The following is a 25,331-nucleotide window of genomic DNA, read 5'->3' as shown; positions in this document are numbered from 1 at the left end:
GATGACAAGAAGGGAGTATGGTAGCCCACTAATTTCCCTAAGCCATGGTGCTAGCCACCCTATCGTGTGACGAAAATGCAGTAACGAGTCGCCCTGAAGAAGACTCTTCCGAATCATGAACTTGACACAGCAATCTCCATACGCGACGGAAGCAGCCGACAGCGGAGGACAACGACAGTACGCCCCTTTGACAAAGTGAACTGCATCATCCGATCCTATTTCGTTTGCCAGTGTCTGTTTACATTAAAGTGTGATGTATTAAGAGTGACAACGTGCTTTGAGGAAGGTTAGTACTAACGTCCAAGTCACTTTTTCTATTGTTTATTTGTTACTTTCAGTAAGACTCTCATGGAAACGTGTAGCTACTGACAAGAGCAAAGATAGTATGAATATGTTCTTTTATCAAAAATTTTTCTCTTTATTTTACTACTAAGTTGTAATCTAGATAGGTTTAAAGTGCAGGCGTTTAACACTTCACATTTCTTTATTGTCATAATAGGAGAATTATCGTCAACACATATTTTTACACACCCATGAAGCACACGGAGAAACGACTTTAAATGCTGAAGAAAGAGAGACATGTTGTATGACACCTTAGTCAAAATTTTGTGCACAGGGTTATTTTTCCTAACGATACAAACTTGTAACGTATTACTATCTTTACGACGTTTCTCATCGAGCCATATTTGTTATCTCGCATTTCTAGCTGCTTCTCCCCACAAATAATGATAAAAATTCAGAAATTCAGGGTCGCCACCAGCCCAAGCCCTTCCGAACCATTTACAAAAGAACGGAGCTAGAAAATCATTAGTTCAATTACTTTAATAATTTAACTACAAGTATGCAAACTTCTTTAAGTAGCGAGATAAATAGCACTCCATGTCGTCCATGAAGCAACTTGATTAATTCATTATTGGAAATCGGAGTAAGTGGGTAAAATTATCTTTCACCTAGATTATTTAATGTAGCTAAGTATTTGGTTGCACATCCTAACTACACATAACTGGTGCCTGACTAGAAATATTTAAGTAAGAATTATGCGAGAATGTAATGAGCACAATTTAAGTACAGCAAGAAGAAACACATAAAACGGGGGTGGGAGACAATGATACTATCATCTCCTTTCCAGTCATACCATAAAAATATCTCAGTGAGAGTCACATTACGATTCTATGCATGCACTATTCTAGACAGAGGTTTAACCAGAGCACGAGGTTGTGCGATAATTATTCAACATACTAACTGCGTCTGGTGCTTGCAAACGGCCGAACTAGAGCACGTGGTGCATTCCGAATCAAACTGTTGTGCTGCTTTGTAGAAAGCGCACGAAAGAACAGATATTCTTGCCGAAATCATAGCTCATTAAACAAGCAAACCGTTAAATAAAGCCTATTGCGGTGCCGTGGTGGACCAGAAGGGTTATTGATTACCAAAAACGTCGCACAAAATCGACACACTAAGACAAAAGCAACTTCCACAAAATATAAGATCAAAACATCATTAAAATTCATACTTGCTTCGACACAGTATCACACTCACGTACGGCTGAAGTGATCCTAACCAGTTTTTCCTAATCAGATTGACTGTTTGAAATTCTACTTCATCGTTGTTCAAAATGAACAAAGTAACTTCCACACTTTTAACTAAAACACCGAAAAATCGCCTATTTAAAGCAATACAATTATGGCACATTCGGAAAAATAATTCGCTTCACCCGCTTCAGTTAAGCTGAAGTTCTTAAGTATTTCAACAGTTAAACATAACAAAGTCCTAACTCAACCTGCTTCAAGTCACCTGAAACTCCCCTTAAGAGCTACGATCCGTACTCACCCAGCGTTCACCGAAGAGTGCCCCTTTCTCTTTCGAGATTACCTAGCTCCCCGTGCAGCGGCAGCTACCAGAGGGGTAGCCCTCCGTCTCCAAGCTCACACCCAAAAAAGCCTTCGACTAAGACCCACATTAAAACACACATATAATATTCAATAGGCCTCATTTTAGTGCTCAGTCTTTCTGGAAGAGTTCATGAATTGAGCTAAAATCAGGTAGTAAAGCGAGTAAGTTGTACCGAATTCGACAAGCGTCTTATGGAACGACTTCACAGAGACGTTTAAAACTCTAGGAATCGATCGAAGATTCGGTACAAGAAAGGTCTAAGGAACTTATGTCCGGAAATGGATGGTGTCCGTACTGGAGCCCATTTATTCAATCATACATTCTTACAGAGACTGTGGTCTAATACGTGCTGTACCATACTGTCACAATTACAGTTCGAGATGAAGATGGTTTGTATGTGCCTCAGTACATGCGTGAACGCGCCGTAGCATGTTCTGTCTCACACGTTCACGGTCGGCCAGACTGTATCCGAACAGTCTCAAAGGCAGCATGAATACGCTGCTCAAGTGTTTCCAAATCTGGAATTGGCTCTTCATACGCGGTACTCTAGAGATACGATACATAACCAGAAATCGTAGGGTTAGAAATCCAGTTAACGAGCAGCCCACAGACCAGCGAAAACACGATTAAGATGCGTCCGCACGTTAACGGAAAAGTGGGCTTGAGCACCATCATGTGGCAGACACATAACTGTTCGAATCATCAATAGCACTTCTTCCAGCATGGGAAGCAAAGTCATCTGGAAGAAACGCCGAGAGTTCCGGCCTGTTAGGCGACGTGGAAATAAGACTGGTTCGCAAATACGGTCGCCAATTATCCTGGCCCTCACATTCCGGCTGTACCAATGCTGGTGATTCGTGGTCACCATAACATAAGGGTTCTGCATACTATCCCACAGGTGAGTGTAATCCACGTAAAGGTGGCCTCATCTGTGAATAGGATGGATCACACAAACACCGGAATCGTGATTTCCTGGTGAAGAAACCACTGACAAAACTGCTCCCGATGTGGAATGTTTGTCGCTAGAAGCCCTGCACCTGCTGTAAGTGATAAGAGTAGTAACAATTGTCGTGGAGAATGTTCCACACGTCCGTCTGGCTTACCCTGTACTGGCGGGCCAGCTACTTGGTACTGACACGGCGGTCGCCTTCCACAGTGTTAATCACGTGTTCCTCCAGATCTGGTGTCCGAACATTTTGGATACGTCTTTCATGATTTCCTGCTTCTTGAAACGACCCTGTCTAAGACCAACGGCGAAACGCAGTTGCAAACATTGAATGCTGTGGTTGCTGTCGGCGGGGGCAGGTCTCCTGTTAAAACCTTGCTATCCGCCGCCCATTGCCATTTGTCTTTCCGTAAGTAAGCACCATGTCGGCAAGCTCTCGATTAGATTACGGAGCCATTTCGTACAACGCTGCATCACATCCACTACGAGTGAATCGGAAACAACATTACCAATTGCTATGGCAGGAGAGGACGCTAGGGCATGACGTATGAGCAACAGTACCACCCTCTACGAGGAAACCATGCATACTCTAATTGTGGCTGCATGGTGCAGTCTCTGTAATAACAAAGTATGACTTTATAGATGGTCTCTGGCAAGGAAATCTCTTTCTTCTCCCGTATCCTCTCATCGATTAATCCCCAGAGTTTGCACACGGTGGAAAAAATCACTCATGTCTTACTCGAAGTAGGTTAATTTTCTGTTAATTTTCTTGATACAAAGTTATTCTTATAACACCTGAATCATGGTCAATACGTTTATTTTCACTTTTACGCACAATTTGCACCACCAGTTGCTATGATTAATCCTTAGGTCAGTGAGTGAAGTGTCATTAAGTCAAGATGTTGTTTCCTGCAAAGAACTAATTCGCATCTTACCTAATCATTCCTCCATGTTACTCTGAAAGACATTTTTAATAACAAAACTTTCTTATTGCTGTTACACTAGTCTGTCTTAGTACGGCAACCTCTGAGCAATTTTTTCACTGCTTTTGGGGACGATTGAACGCATCAGTCTGGACTGGCGAGTGTCATTCCTATGTTAGTTCATTAATTTATTTTCGTATCTGAAACATTCTGGTACTGAGCAAATATATCAACCGTGATTATGAGCAGCCTCGCATGACTGCTGCGACAATGCATCACTTCCAGTTTTAACATTCTCTCCATACTGAATAGTTTTTGCATGTGATTTTCTGTAGCAGCATGTTTGGGATATGTAACGAGCTCAGGAATATACAGGCATGATTCAGTGACTCCAGGGTAATCCTCAAGCTTGGTCAATTCCGTTCTAAGAGGAGTGCAGACGAGCGTCAGTGTGGTAAGTCAGGCCTAGGTATGGCACGAGCTGTCGACTGGCAGAGAACGCAGTTGCTATCTCTGAAATACGGTGCCGAGCACAGCACGAGGATATGTCGACTCCACCTTACAACACCAGTATAATGAGTTGTGACGAAAACTTGGCCCTGTATAAAATAGAGCCCATTTTTACAAAGCCAAAACTATTCTGCCCTGTGATCTGCATTTCTGTAGACCTCTCGTAACGTAAAAGAAGCGGGAAGGAGCTCTATTGATTGCTCTAAAATTATCAGAGAGTAAAGACAGAAAGCCACTTTCTGACGAAGGAGAACTGCGGATTAGCTGAAATTATTACATCTACGAACAGTGGGACCCTTTGTTTAACTTTTAGGAAATGTGCTTGTTAAAACGCGAGTCATAGGCTGGCTGACAAACTTTTTCCTAGGAGGAATGTTTAGTAGATCAGTTACGAACATTTTCTTTGTCAGAATTTAATTGCATCTAGGCTTTGGCGAAAGATAATTTTATGTCAGCTTCAGGGAAAGCACAGGGGAATCAGCTCTGCTATAGGAACTTAGTTTCAGCTCCTCAAATAATGAGGGGGTTTGGTTCGACAGCTGTACGAGGACATGCAGTGTTCAGTGGCCAATCTGTCGGGAGCCCTTCTTACTACCCCATCCTGCAGCTCAAATCACATTGAGAATCTGCAGCACAGGCTATTGGGAACAAGAGTTATCAATTGTTTGATAGGTGCTCATTTTGAAAAGTTAGATTGCGGAATCTTTTTCTTCTAGATTAAGCTTCCAGGGCTCAGTAACAGCTCAGACTGTATTCTAGTCCCTTGTGACGTCGTATTTCTTGTGGCAAGGTCGGAGCAGTCACTGTGAGGACACCGCGATTGTATCTTTTTATCAGTCAAATGAAACTATATGGTTCCAGAGACCTTTTCAAGTATCAGGTACCTATGCTGTATACATACAGAGTGAGGGGACGAATGAAAATTTGTACCAAGGCTGGGATTCGAACCCAGGTCTCCTGCTCACTAGGCAGATGCGCTAATCAAAAAGCCATCCTGTCACAGTGACATCTCCCATTCATTCGTCGCTTCAGTCTGCATACATACCTCATAGATGTTTGAAAATTGAAAAGATCTCTGGAATCACATAGTTTCAATCAATTAAACCAACTGCACCTGGGTTTCAGCCAGGACTCCCCGTTTCTTTCGGTGCTGAGGTACTATTCCAATAAAGCTGGAGAGCGTCTGCGATTCTGTTCAAATTTAGGTAGAATACCGAGTGGGCTGAGCCATGAGTGGGAATGGAGACTGAGGAGGGAGACATGCTAGGATAGTCAGTGGAGGTGTGCAAAGCCACTGCTCCAGGGTGGCGTAGGGGTTGGCTGTCTTGCATAGTGAGCAGGAAAGCCAGGTTCGAATGCTGATCTTGGTGCAAAGTTTCATTCATTGCTTCAGTCTGCATGCACACTTTTAGTCAGTCATGTGTAAGATGATGGTTATTCCTGTCTTCCTTATTCTGGCAGCCACTGTCAAGTGAATCAGTTATTAGTTTACGTTGTTCATTATCTATAAAAATTAGTTGTTTTTGGTACCTATATTATTCCTCACTATTTCATTTTATCTGAAAATTCTCGTTATGTTTTTGTCAGAGAGTCCTTGTTATAAATCGGTCATACTGGACCGATATTTTACGTCGTCAGATAGAAGAATCAACTGTTATTTAGATTATTAACGATTTTTGAAATAATCAAAATCTCGGACTTATTTGTCAGAGCCACGTTTGTCAACCCTTTACTCTGCCGAGCGACGGTTTTGCTCACCACATCTGAGATCCAAACGATGCAGATCATTGTGGCTTCCATAAGACATATCCAGCTCAATTGGTGTCTTTAAAGTTTAGTTGAAGCTGCTCTTAGTATTTCACGGTTATTCTTTAGATGTCACACCCTCCTACTATGACTGGTGCCCCTACGCCTCTAATGTTATTGGAAATGTCATAAATCAGCCCGACCACATCAAAGATTATACATTCGTGAAAATACAGTTCGTTTACGATGGTACACTGTTATACGTTTGCAACAGGTCTAGAGGAGAGGAAGTGAATTATAGTATTAAAAAATATAGAAAATGTTCAAAACGGACGTGCTACTATCTTCGTAATGAATATACTTACAAGACAGGCATGGATACTGGTTCACGGGCCCCTGGTAGTTAAGCATTATTTTATCGACACGTTTATAATTTGTTTCTGTATAAAATTCATTTTGTGTGATGAAGATAAATGAGACACATTGTATCATATTATCTCCAGCTCCTCTCAGGTTTTCCACACTTCACAGGACAGTTTTGCGAAGACTTTTACTTCTACTACTGTTTAATCAGTACAAAGATATATGTAACATCCTATAAGGTAGTTGTAATACAGTCCTTGAGAGTAAGATTATACTTCAGATACTCCAAATATGTATCAACAACTGGTGAAGGTGGTTCTAATGTTTCCTTCTGTGGATTCTGTTGAAATGTTTCTATCTTCCAAGGGCATCTCTGTAACTATGGAATGACTGATACTCCAGAGAAAAGCAAAGTATTCAAATAACATAATATCTTTAATCTGCATAGCGTTGCAGTCTTTATGTTACAGCTATGTACATGATATTTACAAGGTGACAAGTACCGGTAACAAATAATCGTTACAAAATGTGAATAAATATTAGACTTAATTTAAGCAAAATGTCCAACACAGCTAACAGCTGCATTTCAGATGTACACTGAGTGTTCTTTCTCAAACGCATCGTTGACGTGGCCCTCGTCGAACTTCTTATAGGATTCTGGAGTCTCTGGAATCTGACACGCTGTAAGCAAAATAAATACTAAGTTATTATTTTGTTCTGTACCTTGCAGTATTTGATATATACGACATTAGCGGTGGACATTGATTACGTGTCAGAAAATCAAATTTTAATTTTTTGATTCTGCCTCAAGCTGTGACTGAAAATTATAAATTAGAAATGTGGTACTACCCTGCAATTTTTTCTACAATACTGCTTTATGCAACACAGAGTAGCCTTTATGGACACTTGAGTACATACATGTGTACAAGTGTAGCAAAAATATTAGATAGAAAAAATTTAAATATATGAAATTTTTAACCAGTATAATCAACTGCTGAAGGTAACAATACAGACAAAACGAACGTCAAGCTCTCCTTCTGTTTCTCTCTCTCTCTCTCTCTCTCTCTCTCTCTTTTTAAGCAGAATCATTTACTGATATTAAAAATACTAACTGATTATATATCCCTGAGTTCTTTTTACAACAAAAGGAACTAAATCTATTTATGAGGAAAATCGAAGGCCTATATGTTTCAAGAGAAGACTGCAAGTACAGTATGCAAACAATGGATTAACATCTGTTACAAATTTTTCAATATTAATTAAAAATTCGTTTAGAAATAACTCTTTTGTTTCTCATCCAGAATCTAGATTTATAAATTCTTGAATGAACCCTCAGTTCAGCAGCAGTATGGAGTTTCTTGTGGTAAAAGCAAGTTGATCTCAAATCCCACTCTGGACGCTTCCTTCTGTTCGACTGAACTTGTGCTTAAATGTTACGGGGATTATAAACAATGACCATGTTGACCACAAAAACTATGAAAAAAATGATTCAAATGGCTCTGAGCACTATGGAACTTAACAGCTGTGGTCATCAGTCCCCTAGAACTCAGAACTACTTAAACTTAAGTACTGGCCAGATTCAAGTACGCCTCGGGTGCTGATGGTTCCGGGCAAGCTTAATTATGTGTATAGACACATCCATGCCCGAGGCACGATTCGAACCTGCGACCGTAGCAGTCACACGGTTCCCGACAAAAACTATGAATTCGACACTAGTTTTACTTCTAATACTCGCTTCAAACTTCTAGGTAACCTAGAGGTATCTTACTCACGCATTATCTTTTTTTCAGACAGCAGGTTTAAGTTAAACTGCTCACGGCGAAAGACAATAATGTCACCTAACACCCACCCCACTGCCTTCTTGGAGTGTCGTTTCCCACTTAGTAACATGTTGATCGAACTTCTTAAAATCTTACACTTTACCTCATGCTCTTCACATCCCGTAGCCCATTCATAAAGGTATTAGGGTATCTCGCAACGAAGTAATTTATTTTCTCAGTTAGTAAGCGATGTATGCACGTACTTCAGTAGAAATTACCCTACCAGTTCCTCAGTTACAAACCCATTTCTCAACTCTACAAGTGTTACACCCAACGATTTGGCTGGCGGGATTAAAATATGAATGAAAGACTGAATTTGCTTGTAGGACAGGAACACAGGCTATGTATATTTGTCATATGATGCATTCTGTCATAAGTAACGTTATATACTGTTTCTCACTTACATATGTCCTGAGATGAAAGACAACGGTGAAAGGTTTCCAGGATCTATTTTCAAAAAGCGGTCAGTGATCTGCTACAGCTGATAATCAGAACCTATTAGTGAACTGGGACAAATCTAAGCTCGTTATCTGATTATCTGCATTGACCCACAATAGTTTTCATTCTGAGAAAGAAACAACGAACAGAATGGTACAGTTAAGCGATTTTTTTTCGTGACTTATAAGAGACTACAGTCTTAGTTCCTATTGTGTTTAAAAATTCCAGATATGTCTGATTATATTAGCCAAGTTAGCTACTGCAAATGTCAAATCTTCTGGAATTGTTGAAATCTGATCTACTGGCGTATCTTATTAAGCAACAGCATAAGTACTGCATTAGGAACGGGTCGTGGCCAGAATAGGACAAACAAGTGAGAAAGGCATAATGTTGATCATTAACCGCCGCTTACACGATTTGTTCAATATTAGCATTGTAGACGTCAGCGAGATGATGTAAATCAACAGGTGTACATCTGTCGCCAAAACTGGAACTAACATTTTTTCAGCGTAAATCGGTTTCATATTAACGCTTTATCATATCTACCTTGTTTCCCTGCCTTGACTATAATTACAGTCCAAACTAGACCTTCGTTAGTAGCTTCACTTTAATTATAACAAGGAAGTAAAGTGCTTGCAGAAGGACTAATACTTGTCAAAACCATAGTGTCATGGTCGTGACCACAACCATACGTGATAATGATACTGTCTGCCGCAGCGCTTATGTATATAGAGAATAAGTGGTCTTATCACAATTATACATCTGTATCTATATACAGGGTGGAGAAATATTATGTCACGAATTTTTAACCCTGGATAGCTGATGCCAGTAGGAACCAAAATTACTAATGTTGTGTGGATCGATAACACACACCTGCGCTTTAGTCGTGTAGTAAGCATGGCGGCACAGTATTCGTTTGAAGAACAACGAGATATGGAAGATATCGTGTTTCCACTATTGCAATTTCGCACTTAGGCCATTATCAAGTGCACATGTAATGCTATTTAAACCATGTCAGCGTGTATAAAGTGGACAAGATGTTTTGGCTTTAAACCATGTCAACTTCATACACACTGACATGGTCTAAAGCCAAAACATCTTAACTTGAATATGGCCTAAGGCCGAAATTGCAATAGTAGAAATAAAACGTTTAACAGTCACTGGCGTAAACATGATGTCGATCAAAACATTTTACTTGAGTGTGAAGCCCAGTTTTTATGGACCAGCCGATGGTAATGCGTATGAAGCTCGATGGTTGTATGAGGAACGGTACCCAGCAAGACGCCCACAACACCCGCATACAGCAATTCACCAGCGACTTAGCGAAACAGGGTGGTTAGCTGGATATCATGCTAATGCTGGAAGATCTCGAACACAACAAGATCCTGCATTTGAAGAGGCTGTTCTCGAGCACTTCCAGGAAACACCTACGACAAGTACTCGACCCGTTGGACACGACATGGGGGGCACTCATCGGTTAGTCTGGGAGGTTTTGAGGGACGACGGCCAGCATATATTTAGTTTCCACCTGGTCCAAGACCTGAATCCTGTGGCGGACTGTGAACACAAGATGAGGTTTTTACGGTGATTTCTGCGACGTGTTCCACGAGATCCCGACTTCTCCGCCATGGTGTTGTTTACCGTTGAGAGCAAAAAATGGTTCAAATGGCTGTAAGCATTGTGGGACTTAACATCTATGGTCATCAGTCCCCTAGAAAACTACTTAAACCTACCTAACCTAAGGACATCAAACACATCCATTCCCGAAGCAGGATTCGAACCTGCGACCGTAGCAGTCGCTCGGTTCCGGACTGAGCGCCTAGAACCGCGAGACCACCGCGGCCGGCCGTTGAGTGCACCTTCCATCAGAATTACCTTTACAACACGTTCATTGCCAGGCAAAGAGAAAACCGCATGTCACGTACGTCCATGGACACGAAGAACGATTTTCGCTCAACAGTTGGGCATGCATTGTGGGTGACCATCTTACTGGACCGATCTGTCAGCCTCCTCGACTTACTGGGGCGAATTGCTCCACCCGGCCTGCTGGAAGATGTTCCTTTGGACATACGGCTATGCATGTGGATGGAGCATGACGGAACGCCTGCACATAGCAGTCGTGCTGTGCGCGGATATTTAAATGAACTCTTCGACGGCGGGGTAATTGCCATGACCCTCGCTATGGCCAGACTTCGTGCCACTGGATTTTTTCCTATGGAGATTCTTCAAGATTCTAGTTCACCCACCCAGACGCGACCCACCTAGAAACGAAGAAGAATTAGTGGATCTCATCCAACAGGCCACCAATCACATCAGGGCAATGCCAGGAATCTTTGAAAGAGTTCGGCAAAACACCGTTCGACATTACCAAGCTTGTGTCGCGTTAGAAGGTCGCCAGCTCGAGCACCTGCTTGAAGTAAGCAATGTCCTGGCTACAAAAAAGGCCTTTTTCAGTGCCGACACAATTTTCAAAAGACTTTATGCGATCTAACAACAGTTGACTGGTTTGTTCTCGGTACGTCTTATCATGAAACTAAAGTGGATGTGTGGTGACACCGGCGGATGCACCCCCCGCCCAGGCCCCCAGAGTGGAAGGCTGGCGCGCTACCACCGAGCATGCGGGCCGCCTTGGATACATTGCGATCTCCGGCAGGCAAAGCACTTGCGGTCATGCGTTGTCCAGAGCATGCGGCAACAGGACAATCCCGTGGCCAATCACAGCGCGTGGTGCCAAGTTTTCGTGGTTTAAAAACTGTGCGTTGGCGACCTACGCAACATTAGTAATTTTGGTTCCTACTGGCGTCAGCCATCCAGGGTTAAAATTTCATGACACAGTTCGTTCCACCCAGTATATACTCCACAAGCCACCGTATGGAGCATAGCGGAGGTATCGTATACCACAACTGGCCATTCGTATCCTGTTTCACTACCAAACAGAGAGAGAGGGGAAAACTATTGTCTTTACGCCTCCGCAAGAGCCATATTTTCTTTTGTGTTTTTATACGATATGTACGTTCGTGGCAGTAGAATCATTCAGCAGTCAGTTTCAAATGTCTGTTCTATAAATCTTCTCAATAGCGTTTCGCGAAAAGAACGTCGTCTTTCCTCCAGGCATTTTCACTTGCGTTCATGAAACATCTTTTAAACACTCGCATACTGATCACATCTCTCTTAAAAAACCTATCAGTACATCTCTCAATTGCTTTTATGTCTTCCTACAATCCGAAATGGTGGGAATCTCAAACATTCAAGCGATACTCAAGAATGGGTCGCACAAGTCTTCTAATAAGCGATCTCGTTATTGATCTACACTTTCCTAAAGTTCTCCCAATAAACCGAAGTCGTCCATTGTTCTTCCCTACTACTGTTCTTACGTGCTCGTTCCATTCCATATCGCTTTGGAACTTTACACCTTAATATTTAATCTCTGTGACTGTGTCAAGCAACCAGCCTGTGTTCGAACATCATAGTAGTATTTTTCCTACTGAACTGCGTTAACTTCCATTTTTCTAAATTTAGTGCAAGCTGTCATTCAACACACCAAATCGATATTCTAAGACATATTGTGTCCTTCTACAGTCAGCCAAGGACGACAACTTCCCGTGCAGCGTAATGTCGCCAGCAAACGGTCGCAGATGGCTGCTGACCGTATCTGTCGGATATTTGCGTGTAGAGAGAACCAGCTGAAAATTGCTTCTATTGGAGCACAAAGTAGCCTAATATGCTTCTTTTTATTAAAGGACTCTTACTGTAAAGTGGGTTACCATATGCCTCATTCTACTTCCTTGAGCATTTTAAAAAATTTCCCAAACATTTTGGCACACGACCAAATTCGCGCTCTTTTTATCATGCAGTTCACCTCTCTCTCCCACAAGCTGACCTAACCGTAACTCCTTCGCACCAACTCGTTTACCCCTTTAAACCTATGACACCACACTCCCACGTGCACATTCTAATTCACTCACTCGGCCGATGTCATTGTTGTCATCTCTTGCTGGCTTTCCAAAGATCCATTTACGCCATTGCGCCTTGCTCCTAACGCGGTGCGATCCTGCTAGTTCCACACGCAAGTAGAGGCACGCGTGTAGGTTGCATGGCTCTTCCTCAACATCTGCATGCGAGTGATTCCACTCGCACTTGTGATCACGATGGGTGCCTTTGCCTCCAGGTGGGGCAAGCCACAGCCGCACGGCGACCAGCTGCGAGGCAGTCACGTGTAAATGCACCGTAATTGTCACCGTCCCCTTCTTCCAGTGACAGTCCCTTCGCTCTGACCTACTAATACTGTCTCGTCTCAGTGTCACTCTCTCCCTCTCGCTTTCTCTTACTATTAGTATCTCATTTACTTCTTCCCACTGCTGCTACTTCTTTTCACTGGCACTCTCTTAATTTTTGTCAATGCCATAGATCCTCTCCCTCTCACTGGCTTTCACCCACTTCCACTTTTTCCTTCTCTTCATTTTCTCCCACTGGCACTGTTTCGTTCATTCTTTTCCTAGTATTGCCCTGTTCTGTCAACTACGTTCCGCTGCCACTGTGTCCTTTTCTTTCTCTCACGCTGCTGTTGCATGCTTCTCCCTTTCTATTCCTCGGCCACTGTCTACTATCTTCCAGTATCTGCGACTTACCTGTCTCTTTCCCAATGCCACTGTCTCCTTCTCTCCCAGTATAAAATAGCGCAAATATCTTCGCATGCCAAAATTGTCGCGAAAAATTTTAAAGGTGCCGACGAAGGTAGAATGAGGCAACTGGTACCCTTTTTCGTTGAGTCTTCTGATAAACAGGAGTATACTCGTCTTTTCTGGGAACGGATGGGGACATTTTTCTTCTGGTACCCTTCTTTTTCCTCCCAAAGCAGGGAATGACACTTAGGCCTATATGAAAAGACCTGTATGGTCAGTAAAAATTTGATAGTTCACTTATGTGAAATTGAAATACAGTAAAACTAATTTAGACCGAATTTATGTGCACAGTTGTTTTTTCCATATGCTTCAGTTCTGTAACAACGTAGAACTTCAAGAACCCTTCTGATGACAACGGAGAAACTTAATTGCATATTCCTCCTTGCTACGTCGCTTTATAAGCTACGGTTAACTTCACAACGGATTTTACGAGTACGTGTAGGGTAACTTAGAAACCTCTGTACTTCGGAAACGGGTAAAGATGTCAAGAAAACTTAACATTTCAGTAATATATCGTCATAATTTCAGTAATTTCCTGTTCTTAGCGGTCTTGGAATCCGCTACATTGCCTATACGCTGCAGCAACGCCCTCAAATGGAAACTTTTTGATCGCCCATTGTATAAACGCCTGTTTTATTGTCACTGTGTGTAATTCCATTAGAATTCAATTTAATTAATTACTGAGCACGGCTCTTTCTGAACATGTGGCCGACGTTCTGCTACTGTGGAATATTTTTCTGTTATGGAACTCTATGCAGTCCAAAGGCTAAAGAAAAGAGTGGCACAAAAAGGCAGAACGTGAAATACGCGAATGGGCACACAAACAAAAGCTACGGACACGTTGCGAAGACTTGAAATCAGACCACGTATCAACCACAACACATCGTAACACAAGCCACAGTGTCTTTGACAACTCAGTTACGTAATGGAGCGAGTATTCTACTAAACATAACATCTTATATTAGCTGAAGGATAAACATTGTAGTACTCTTTTAGTGAACGTTGGTCTATGAAGAGATTCTTTTCTATGGGGTGTCGGGAATGACTTACAAACACCGCACTCTGCATTGGATCAACATCAGTTTGGATGTTTGGATTCTGAAAGTTCTTGTGAACACTGATGATTTAAGCTTTTATCACCACCTTTGGAAGAGTACAGCAGAGCAAGTAGAATGGTGCGTATTTTTGGAAATGAGAAGTACAAATCCGTGCTCGTCGGTACCGACCTTCTTCTTCAGGCCTGTTCCAGGGCTGCTCCTTGTCGGTGGCCAGCACCAAGTACAGCAGGAAGGTGACCAGGCCCACGCCGGCAGAGATGAGGAACATGATGTCCCACTGACCCCTCGTTTGCTGAAACAGTCAGGCCGAGCGGAAAATGAGCACCCACTATCGTCACTACATCACAAAAATTATCATTCGTACTAGGAGTTAACCACTTCACCAAATATCAGTACACCTTTGGTACAAGTTACTTTGCGTTTATCAGTTTATCACAAAATTTGCATACATTTTGCCTATACTGCACTGTCAGCTGCGACGCTGTCCACGTTACTCTGCAAACCTGCTGTACTGTACAGTGGTTTGTCAGTTATAATTCATTGCCTATTTATTCCCCAATATTGAAGTAAATAAAATACCAGTTATAATGCATATAATGAATTAATCTAAAGAGAGGAAGAAATGGACTGCTGTTCACGTAAGTGTCATTACTTTCAGCGTATCGCTAACGGTAAAACTGTCATCAGAAGGGCTGTTCAAAAGCTGAAACTTTTTTGTTGGTACAGGTGTATATAACGAGTAGCAGAATAATTCCGGGTAACAGTTTGATAGGCTTGCAACTGTGTCGTTGAAACTGTGTAAATCAGGATCTCCAGGATATCCATATTGTGCAATTTAGAATAAGTAAATATTATTAACAGCAATGAAAAACAAACAGTATTTTGCGCAGTCAGATTGAGTGTTAAATTCTGCAACGGAGTGTGGGCTGTTTAGCACTCTTGCCAGATCCTTCCCTTTCACCTAGTTGTACCGTTTTTTGGAGTTCATGTTGAACTTTATCAAACCACTTAACCAGCGGGGTACATTATTTCAAAGGTGGTAGAAAAGCAATATCTACAATAAAATGATTTCTAGTAAAGCGCTGTGTTGCTCAAACCAATCTTCACATTGCATGCTTTACTTGGAAATTTCATTATAGATATTCAGTAAGATATTGGACAGATATAAGTATCATGGCTTAATGTATTGTATACTGAACAGAAATAGGCTGTGACCTCCCCAGTGGGTCTGACAAAAAGGTTTAGGCGCTGCTTGTGGCTGATAAACATCCTGAGACAAATTCAGTTACTTGTCCTGTTTTAGTAGAAGCCTCTCAGCCAATAAGTTCTGGGAAAAGAGTGAGATAGCAGGTAGTTGGAGCTCCACTGTTGGGCACATAATGGAGCCTGTTAGGGATATAGCTGCCAAGATAAAGTTCGGTGTGCACTGTGTGTGTATACTGTGGGGGAATCACTTCAGATATGTAACGGGTCTTTTCAGATGTCATGAACAGCACAGGATGTAGACAACTGCAGGTAGTGGCCGGTGTTAGTGCTAATGATGTGTGCCTCTTTGGACTGGAAGAGACAGTCTTTGATTTCAAACGACTGATGTGGTAGAGACTTCCAATCTCACTTACAGGATGAAGACAGTGTTCTCCATCTGTAGCATCGTCGACAGGACCGATTACGGACCTTTAGTATAGAGCCGATTGGAGAGCTACAGGGGCTTCTGCAACCATATCTGATGCAGATACCGAAGTTTGTCGGGATGTCGGGTTCCGCTTAACAAGTGAGGTTTCATCAAACACAGGAAGCCGCTTCGTGGGTTGTGGAACTGTGCAGAAAAGAGTAGCCTTTTGTAAGGCTAGAGGACCTTAAGAAAGAACAAATTGGGCTTATGTCTCAAAAAAATCAGGTCAAGTGCAGGACGAGGGTGGACCTAGAAACATTTCGTATTATAGTTGTAATCTGCTATAGCTGTCTTGGAAAAGAACCAGAGCTACAAGCGCTGATAGAAAGCACTGACCCTCAAGTCGTTACAGATACTGAAACCTGGATAAAGTAGGAGAGACATTCCGCCGAAACTTTCGCAGAGGATCTAACGATTTTCAGGAACGAGAGATTAAATACAGTTTACGGTAGAGTGTTTGTTGCTGCAAGAAGTAGGTTTCTTTTAAGCTGAATTAAAACAGGTCCATCCTGTGAATTAGGACAGATAGAGGTTACAGTGTACAAAATAAACTAAACTCCGTCCGAACAGGCCTTGGAAGGCCGACCGACCGCCGTGACATCTTCAGCCCACAAGCGTCGCTGGATGCAGATTGGAGGGGCATGTGGTCAGCAAACCGCTCTCCCGGCCGTATGTCAGTTTACAAGACTGGATATACTGTGCAGCCGGAATAAATTAATAATTGATTCATTTCACTGTCTCCCGCCCCACCCTTGAGCTAATAGGAAGCATCTTAACGGATGCAAGATTTGTAATCACAAAGTCATTGTAGCGATACTGAAAACAGTAACATCCAAACTCACCAAAAATAAACGAATAATGCATCTTTTTTAAAAAAAATGAGGTAAAAATTCGCTTGACGCTTTCCTAAGAGACAGTGTCCATACCTTCCGATCTCATTAAATAAGCATAAGCCAGATGATTTTAAATTCAAGTAAATATTATCGATAGCAATTGAGAGATTTATACGAAACAAATTAATACGAGATGGAGGTCATTCCATATAGAAAAATTAAAAAAACAGGTCAGGCAGAAGCAAAATGCACGAGAAATTTAAAAGAACGCACAATCCCAAGACTGGTGAAGCTTTACAGAAGCTCAAAATTTAACACTGAGTCCAATGCGATATGCTTTTAGTAGTTTCCAGTCTCTCTCGAAATAATAAATACCCTCACTGCAACCTAACAATTATAATATTACCGATGACAGTACCATTAAAGTACAGTTACTAAATACGGTTTTCCGAAATTCCTTCAACGACGAACTCGAAGTAAATATTTTGGAAATCGGATCAAAAACTATTGCTAACTAGAGTAAGGTAAAAGTAGATATCCTCAGTACAGCAAAGCAACTCAGATTAAAAAGGCAACTTTTCCAGAACAGACTGTGTACCAGTTAGATTCCTTTGATGTAATAGATCCATACCTACAAATCATATACAGCCACTCGCTCGAGGAAACATCCCTGTCCAAAGATTGGAAAGTGGCACAGGTCTCACCAACACTCAAGAAAGGAAATAGAAGTAATCCGCTGAATTACAAGCCTGTATCACTGACACTGATTTGCAGGAGGATTCAAGGACATGTGCTATATTTGAACATTACGAATTAGCTCGAAGAAAACCATCTACTGAAAAATAGTCAGCATACATTGAGAAAATATAGTTCTTGTGCAACACTAGTTCTTTATTTCATGAAGAAATGGGTGCTATAGATAGGGGATCTCAAATTTCCGGATTTCCAGAAGGCTTTTGATACCTTTCCTCACAAGCAACTTCTAATCACATTGCATACCTATGGAGTACCATCTAAGTTTTGCGACGGATTGGTTATTTTCTGTCAATAACGTCACAATTTATAGTATTTGAGGCGAAGTTATCAATTAATATTGAAGTGATATGTGGCATTCCCCAAGGAAATGTTATGGGCCATCTGCTGTTCTTAATCTTCATAAATGGTATGAGACAATCTGAGTAGTACTCTTAGATAATTTGCAGATGATGCTATCATGTACAGTGTATTAAAGTCACGATTTAAACAAGATATCTGCACAGTGCGAAAATGAGCATTTGATTCTAAATCATGAAAAATGTTAGGTCATGAACATGAGCTCTAAAGGGTCTGTTAAATTTTGGTTACATGATAAATCACACAAAAATTTACAAGGTGTCAATTCAACTAAATCCCTAGGGGGAACAGTTACAAACGACTTACACTGGAACGATGACATATAGAACGTTGTGGGAAGGCGATCCAAAGACAGCATTTAATTGGCAGAATACTTAGAAGATGCAACAAACCCCCTAGATGGGCTACACTACGCTTACCGTCCTCTGCTGGAGTATTCCTGTGCAGTGAGGGACCCTTAACAGATAGGATTCAAGGCGGACATCGAAAAAGTTCAAAGAAGCGCAGCTCGTTTGTACTCTCATAAAATAGAGAGAGAATGTCCCAAGTATCTTACGTGAGTTGGGATGCCAATCATTAAAACAAAGGCGATTTTCCATACGGCGCGATCTTTCCATGAAATTTCAATCAACGATTTTCTCCTCCAGATACAAAAATATTTTGTTGATGCCCACCTACATGGAGAGCAATGATCGTCGCAATAAAATAAGAGAAATCTGAGATCACTCAAAGAGATTTAAGCGTTCATTTTTCCCACATGCTGTTAGAGAATGGAACAATAAACAAATAATGTGAAAGTGCTTCGATGAAATCAGGCACGTAAATGCAGACTGCAGGGTAGGCATGTAGATGTAGATAGGACAATTTGTTTGACACTTACCAGAAAGCGAGAGAAAAATGATAAAGACTTAGTAACTGACACCCACTGTACATACACATTGTAAGTTTCTGGTGCTAAAGTAAAGTTTTAAGATGCATTAGATGAAACCCACTAAAAATTTACACAGTGAACTTTTCGTGTTAGAATACTATTTCAGAAATAGTAGCCGACAAACACTGCACATACACACTGTAGGCTTCTATTTTACAATACAGTTTATATAACCAGTAGTTAACACCTGCTATACATGCTAATTACAAGATTATTGTGTTGAATATTATTATTGTAAAAATGAGACTGTCGTAAGAAATGGTACGGGGGTAGGTGATGTTAGTAAATTTTGCGAAGTTCCCAGACCAGTGTGATGTATAAAATCCCTGGAATATATACAATTCAAAAACAGATGAGTCCCTCCTGTATACTTGGTCAGTGTGAAGCTCGTTTAGTGAAGTGGATCTCGTTGAACCAAAGAATCATTTCCGTATTACCAGACGTCTACTAACACAATCTTGTTGCTGGGCTGAAGCTGGATATTTCATTCAAAGATGGAAAATTTGGTAAGAAATGGATAGGATTTACTTTGCAAAGACACCCAGACATTGCATAAAGAATTCCAGACGTAATGACTCCATGAAGAGTGAATGTTACTATAAAAGACCAAAGATGCGGCATGTGCAATTCATCCTGATGTCAAGAGTTTACAAAGAGTATCACGAAAAGAAGGATATACTGCTATCATGTATAGTTAAAATCACAGAATGTATGAAAAATACTAAAAATAAAGGATACTATTCTTTCATTTGTGTAAATGTATATGCATAACTCTGTAAACTACTTTTACGATAAATAATTTTCTTAAATTCGCTTCCCACCCAATGGAAAATGAATTAAGTAGACTTACAAATCACTTTAAACCATTGTATGGAAAGCAGATATGTATGTTACACATGACACTCTATGTGACAATTCATTGCAATTTTCCTGTAACACGATCATGTGCGGGGTGTTGATGAGTCACATAGTCCCCACTGAAGGCAAGCATAAATTAATTATCAATAGAATATGACACATGTTTTGTACTGGAAAAAGAAGTTAATACCTTAGCTTGGCGTCACTATAATGTTTAGCTAACTTAGACATCAGTTTTAGCGAAGTTAATATATCATTCTGACAAAAAAATACAGACAGTTTCGACATGGGGCTAACGTTGTTTGTTTTGGTACATAGATCAAACTATTCTCGTTGACAAATACACTTTAAACTGTAAGTTGTATCACCCATGTGTGTTTGTAAAATTGTTGGGCATAAGTTCACTTAGTTTGCCTTCTTTTATGCACAGTTCATAGACTGAACAAAACTCATCCACAACCACTGGTGAAGCTGTAAGCTTCATCTGTAGCACCATTAGGTGAGCCATGTATCATTTCTCAAACATCATAGAAAAATTAGATTACAAGGATAGTGCCACATGTGTTTTGTGCTTGAAATTTTATGTGTTTCGGGAAATAACGTTTAGGGCTAGATCGAATTTTTGTTTGCAGTCAGATCTCTGTAGCTATACTAGTGTATTGCAATAAACAGCCTCCTTGTGGTTCGGTAAATTATTTTATTTTGGTTAAAGATTGTGTTTTCAAGATAACAGACTTTCCTCTCTGTGTAGAATCTTCTTCCATCAGTGCCTACAACTTTTGAACATGTTTCAAATTTGAGATTTTTGATGTTCTTTTAAAGACGGCGCCATAATGGCTGCTAATGCAAGTGAGCTAGTTCCCCGATATTGGATTTTTGTTACAATTTCCCACTACCATTACTGAGTTAGCTGCTTCACCTTGTGTTTTTTGATTTCTTGCCACCACCATGTTGCATTGCCGAACTTCCAGCCAGTGCTATCTTGGATGAATGCATTTCTCACCACCGCCACGCAGCATCTTGGATTGCACAACTTCATCGCCGAAAATTGGCAGCCGCTTGAAATGTGGCCTACAGTCCCTATAGCAATTCTAATGGACCATCTGGGGTTGCACGGCGACTTGGTGATTGCCATTGCATGTGACACCATTCCGCCGACTTGTTTGTCGGTGACGATGACGTAAATTAATGAGACCAACATGAACACCCAAATCAGGAGCGAATAAAATCTCTTATATGGCTAGGAATCCAAACTGTAACCCTGCGATCTGGAGGCAGTAACACTAGTTGTTACAACACGAGCCGTGGATAAATGACTGATAGCAAATTTTTGCCAATGAGGATATTGTTTTTACAACTAGACTCAAACAACAAATACCTCATTTGTCATTATGGGTGATTAGGCTATTGTTCTTTTGTCCTCCAATTTTACATAATAGCGGAAGAGTGGGTTGCTGTTGTTCCCTTGACGCTCCAAATGTTACACAAAAGGAATGGACAAAATTTGTGAAGTCACCATTACGTAAATTTTTTATACGGCCTTCTGACTACATACTTCTTAATCGGTGTTTAGCAAAACAAACAGTTTATAAACGGGAAATCTGTAAGTGCTCACTTCTCCTACACAGTCGTTTTATGCGTAGTGTGCATGACTTACGTTTCCATTGGTGAGGTAGCCGACGGCGTATGGCGCGAGGATGCCAGCGACGTTGGCGAATGTGTTGGAGATTCCGTACAGCGAACCGGAAAAGTTAGGCGCGAGCACCAGCAGATTGGAGCCGTTGCCTGCATACTGCGCGCCCAGGCAGAGTCCGTTCAGCGACAGCAGCGCCACGGCCAGCATGCGGTCGCAACCGGCACGAGGCAGCAGCAGCAGCGTCAACGCCGCTCCGGCGCCCGCTGCAAGCACAGTGGACAGTGTCAAGAGGTGTGCCGTCTTCTAGGCCCGAGGCTGAGGCTTCAGTAGGTATTTCAGGGAGTACTCGAGGAGTGAAATGTGCAATAACGACCAGCACTAATTACTTTGGCCTCCTTCGTCTTTCGCTCTAACCCCAGCAGTATAAAAAACAATTATACATCGTAACATACACTAAAGTGACAAAAGTCATGGGATACCTCCTAATACAGTGTCGGATCTCCTTTTCCCCAGCGCAGTGCTGCAGCTCAACGTGGCATTGACTCCACAAGTCGTTGGAAGTCCGCTGCAGAAATACTGAGCTGTGCTGCCTCTACAGCTGTCCATACCTACGACAGTGTTGCCGGTGCTGGATTTTGTGCACGAACTGACCTCTCGATAATGTCCCGTAAATCTTCGCGATCTGGGTGGCCAGATCATTCCCTCGAACCATCCAGAAGTTCTTCGAACCTATCGCTAACAGTTCTGGCCCGGTGACATGTTTGGGAAAACGAAGTCCATGAATCGCCGCAAATGGTTTCCAAGTAATCGAACATAACCATTTCCAGTCAACCATTGGCTCAGTTCGACCAGAGGACTCAGACCATTCCACGTAAACACAGCTCACACCGTTATGGTGCCAACACCAGCTTGCACAGTGCCTAGTTGACAACGTGGGTCCATGCCTTTGCGGGATTTCAGTCACAATCGAACCCTACTATCAGCACTTACCAATCGAAATCTGGACTCAGCTGACCAGGCCTCAGTTTTTTAGTTGTCTAGAGCCCTTGCAGGTGATGTCGTGCTGTCAGCAAAGGTCTGCTGTCGTAGCACATTAACGCCACCTTTCGCCGCACTATGCTAACGGATTCTTTCATCGTACGTCCCACATTGATTTCTGCTGCTATTTCACACAGTGTTGCTTGTATGTCAGCATTGACAACTCTGAGCAAACGGCTCTCGTCTCGGTCGTTTAGTGAAGGCTATCGGCCACTGCGTTGTACGTGGTAAGAGGCAAAGCGTGGAATTTGGTATTCCCGGCACACTCTTGATACTGTGGATCTCTGAATACTGAATTCCCTAACGATTTCCGAAACAGAATGTCCCATTTGTCCAGTTCCAACTACCATTCCGCATTCAGAGTCTGTTAATTCCCGTCGTGCGGCCACAAGTCACGTCCGGAAGCTTTTCACATGAATCACCTGAACACAAATCACAGCTCCGCCGTCGCTCTGCCCTTTCATATCTTGTGTACGCGATGCTACTGCATCTGTATAAGGGCTTATTGCTGTCCCTTGACTCTTGACACCTCAGTGTATATGTCTCAAAAAGCAATAAGGTGTGTTTATAATGTGCTAAGTTGGCCTTGTGAAAGAGACGACTGTCTAAACTTTCCATTCACATAAAGCGAAATATTTCGCATCACAGACACGAAAAGGATGAGCTATCAGTTTCGGAGGCTGCCGTTTTGGTGGAGTGAAGAACTATTCTCACGAGGGGAATCGCAGAGCTTTATCTACATGCCCGCGAATATTTTGTATATCTTGTATCACTGGACTACGAGTAAAACCTGAAAAACTTGAGTAGCATGGCGGACTATGGATAGACGACATACAGTTATACGATGACGGAACACTGCAGGGGAAGGAAGAGAAAACAATAGATTACGATACTGATACATATTCGTTAATATCGTCGGTAGCAGCAGAAATAAATCGTCACGGTCAACTTAACAAGTAGTGCTGCAACACGTCAGCTTGTCAAAACAGACATGCCACAACTGTTGAAAACGCTATAGGTTATCGAGATTTTTGTAGCCAATTACCTCAGCAGCCCTCAAGAAAGAGCATAGAGGAGTTACTATTCCCTTTCTGAAGGTGTGTTTCGCTAACTGGCAGCTCAATCCTACTTCCCTACTGCACTTGCAGTACTTCACTATAGAATGTGCAATGTTTTAATCATTGCAGAGCTGTAACAAAAAACCTAAACGCGTGCCCTTTCATTCGATTACTTTGTCTAACACCCCAACTTTTTTTCCAGTGAGTGTAGTAACAAATCTCACAAACGCTGAAAACGTTCTTCCGAAAGGCCTACCACACTGACACATATCATCTCGCTACTTTATAGTGTGGTTTATAACTTTACAATATACCCTCCTGGAAATGGAAAAAAGAACACATTGACACCGGTGTGTCAGACCCACCGTACTTGCTCCGGACACTGCGAGAGGGCTGTACAAGCAATGATCACACGCAAGGCACAGCGGACTCACCAGGAACCGCGGTGTTGGCCGTCGAATGGCGCTACCTGCGCAGCATTTGTGCACCGCCGCCATCAGTGTCAGCCAGTTTGCCGTGGCATACGGAGCTCCATCGCAATCTTTAACACTGGTAGCATGCCGCGACAGCGTGGACGTGAACCGTATGTGCAGATGACGGACTTTGAGCGAGGACGTATAGTGGGCATGCGGGAGGCCGGGTGGACATACCGCCGAATTGCTCAACACGTGGGGCGTGAGGTCTCCACAGTACATCGATGTTGTCGCCAGTGGTAGGCGGAAGGTGCACGTGCCCGTCGACCTGGGACCGGACCGCAGAGACGCACGGATACACGCCAAGACCGTAGGATCCTACGCAGTGCCGTAGGGGACCGCACCGCCACTTCCCAGCAAATTAGGGACACTGTTGCTCCTGGGGTATCGGCGAGGACCATTCGCAACCGTCTCCATGAAGCTGGGATACGATCCCGCACACCGTTAGGCCGTCTTCTGCTCACGCCCCAACATCGTGCAGCCCGCCTCCAGTGGTGTCGCGACAGGCGTGAATGGAGGGACGAATGGAGACGTGTCGCCTTGGCTTCTGCCTTGGCGCCAATGATGGTCGTATGCGTGTTTGGCGCCGTGCAGGTGAGCGCCACAATCAGGACTGCATACGACCGAGGCACACAGGGCCAACACCCGGCATCATGGTGTGGGGAGCGATCTCCTACACTGGCCGTACTACACCTCTGGTCGAGGGGACACTGAATAGTGCACGGTACATCCAAACCGTCATCGAAACCATCGTTCTACCATTCCTAGACCGGCAAGGGAACTTGCTGTTCCAACAGCACAATGCACGTCCGCATGTATCCCGTGCCACCCAACGTGCTCTAGAAGGTGTAAGTCAACTATCCTGGCCAGCAAGCTCTTCGGATCTGTCCCCCATTGAGCATGTTTGGGACTGGATGAAGCGTCGTCTCACTCGGTCTGCACGTCCAGCACGAACGCTAGTCCAACTGAGGCGCCGGGTGGAAATGGCATGGCAAGCCGTTCCACAGGACTACATCCAGCATCTCTACGATCGTCTCCATGGGAGAATAGCAGCCTGCATTGCTGCGAAAGGTGGATATACACTGTACTAGTGCCGACATTGTGCAAGCTCTGTTGCCTGTGTCTATGTGCCTGTGGTTCTGTCAGTGTGATCCTGTGAGGTATCTGACCCCAGGAATGTGTCAATAAAGTTTCCCCTTCCTAGGACAATGAATTCACGGTGTTCTTATTTCAATTTCCAGGAGTGTATATGTCAGAAACAAGTATGTCGTGACCTCATAAACGTACGTATATTTAAAATAAACAGCGAGTTATCCTGAACTGTTTGTGGCAGTTACTTA

The 25,331-nt window shown here is 42.5% G+C and overlaps 1 protein-coding gene across 1 annotated transcript in view; it reads right to left on the bottom strand.

Annotated features, from left to right (window-relative positions):
* Nucleotides 1–6,797: 6,797 nt before the first annotated feature.
* LOC126354164 (putative inorganic phosphate cotransporter) overlaps nt 6,798–25,331 on the bottom strand; it is a 75,212-nt gene continuing 56,678 nt past the window's right edge. The window contains exons 8-10 of the mRNA XM_050003587.1: nt 21,444–21,685; nt 14,548–14,671; nt 6,798–7,062 (exon numbers count right to left, since the gene is read on the bottom strand). Of these exons, the coding sequence (XP_049859544.1) occupies nt 6,968–7,062; nt 14,548–14,671; nt 21,444–21,685 (461 nt within the window). The 3' untranslated portion in view covers nt 6,798–6,967. The remainder of the gene's footprint in view (nt 7,063–14,547; nt 14,672–21,443; nt 21,686–25,331) is intronic.

Source organism: Schistocerca gregaria, chromosome 3 (genome assembly GCF_023897955.1).
Source record: "Schistocerca gregaria isolate iqSchGreg1 chromosome 3, iqSchGreg1.2, whole genome shotgun sequence".
Taxonomy (NCBI): Eukaryota; Metazoa; Arthropoda; class Insecta; order Orthoptera; family Acrididae; genus Schistocerca; species Schistocerca gregaria.
The sequence above is the reverse complement of the archived record's forward strand: the minus strand, read 5'-3'. Positions and strand labels throughout refer to the sequence as shown.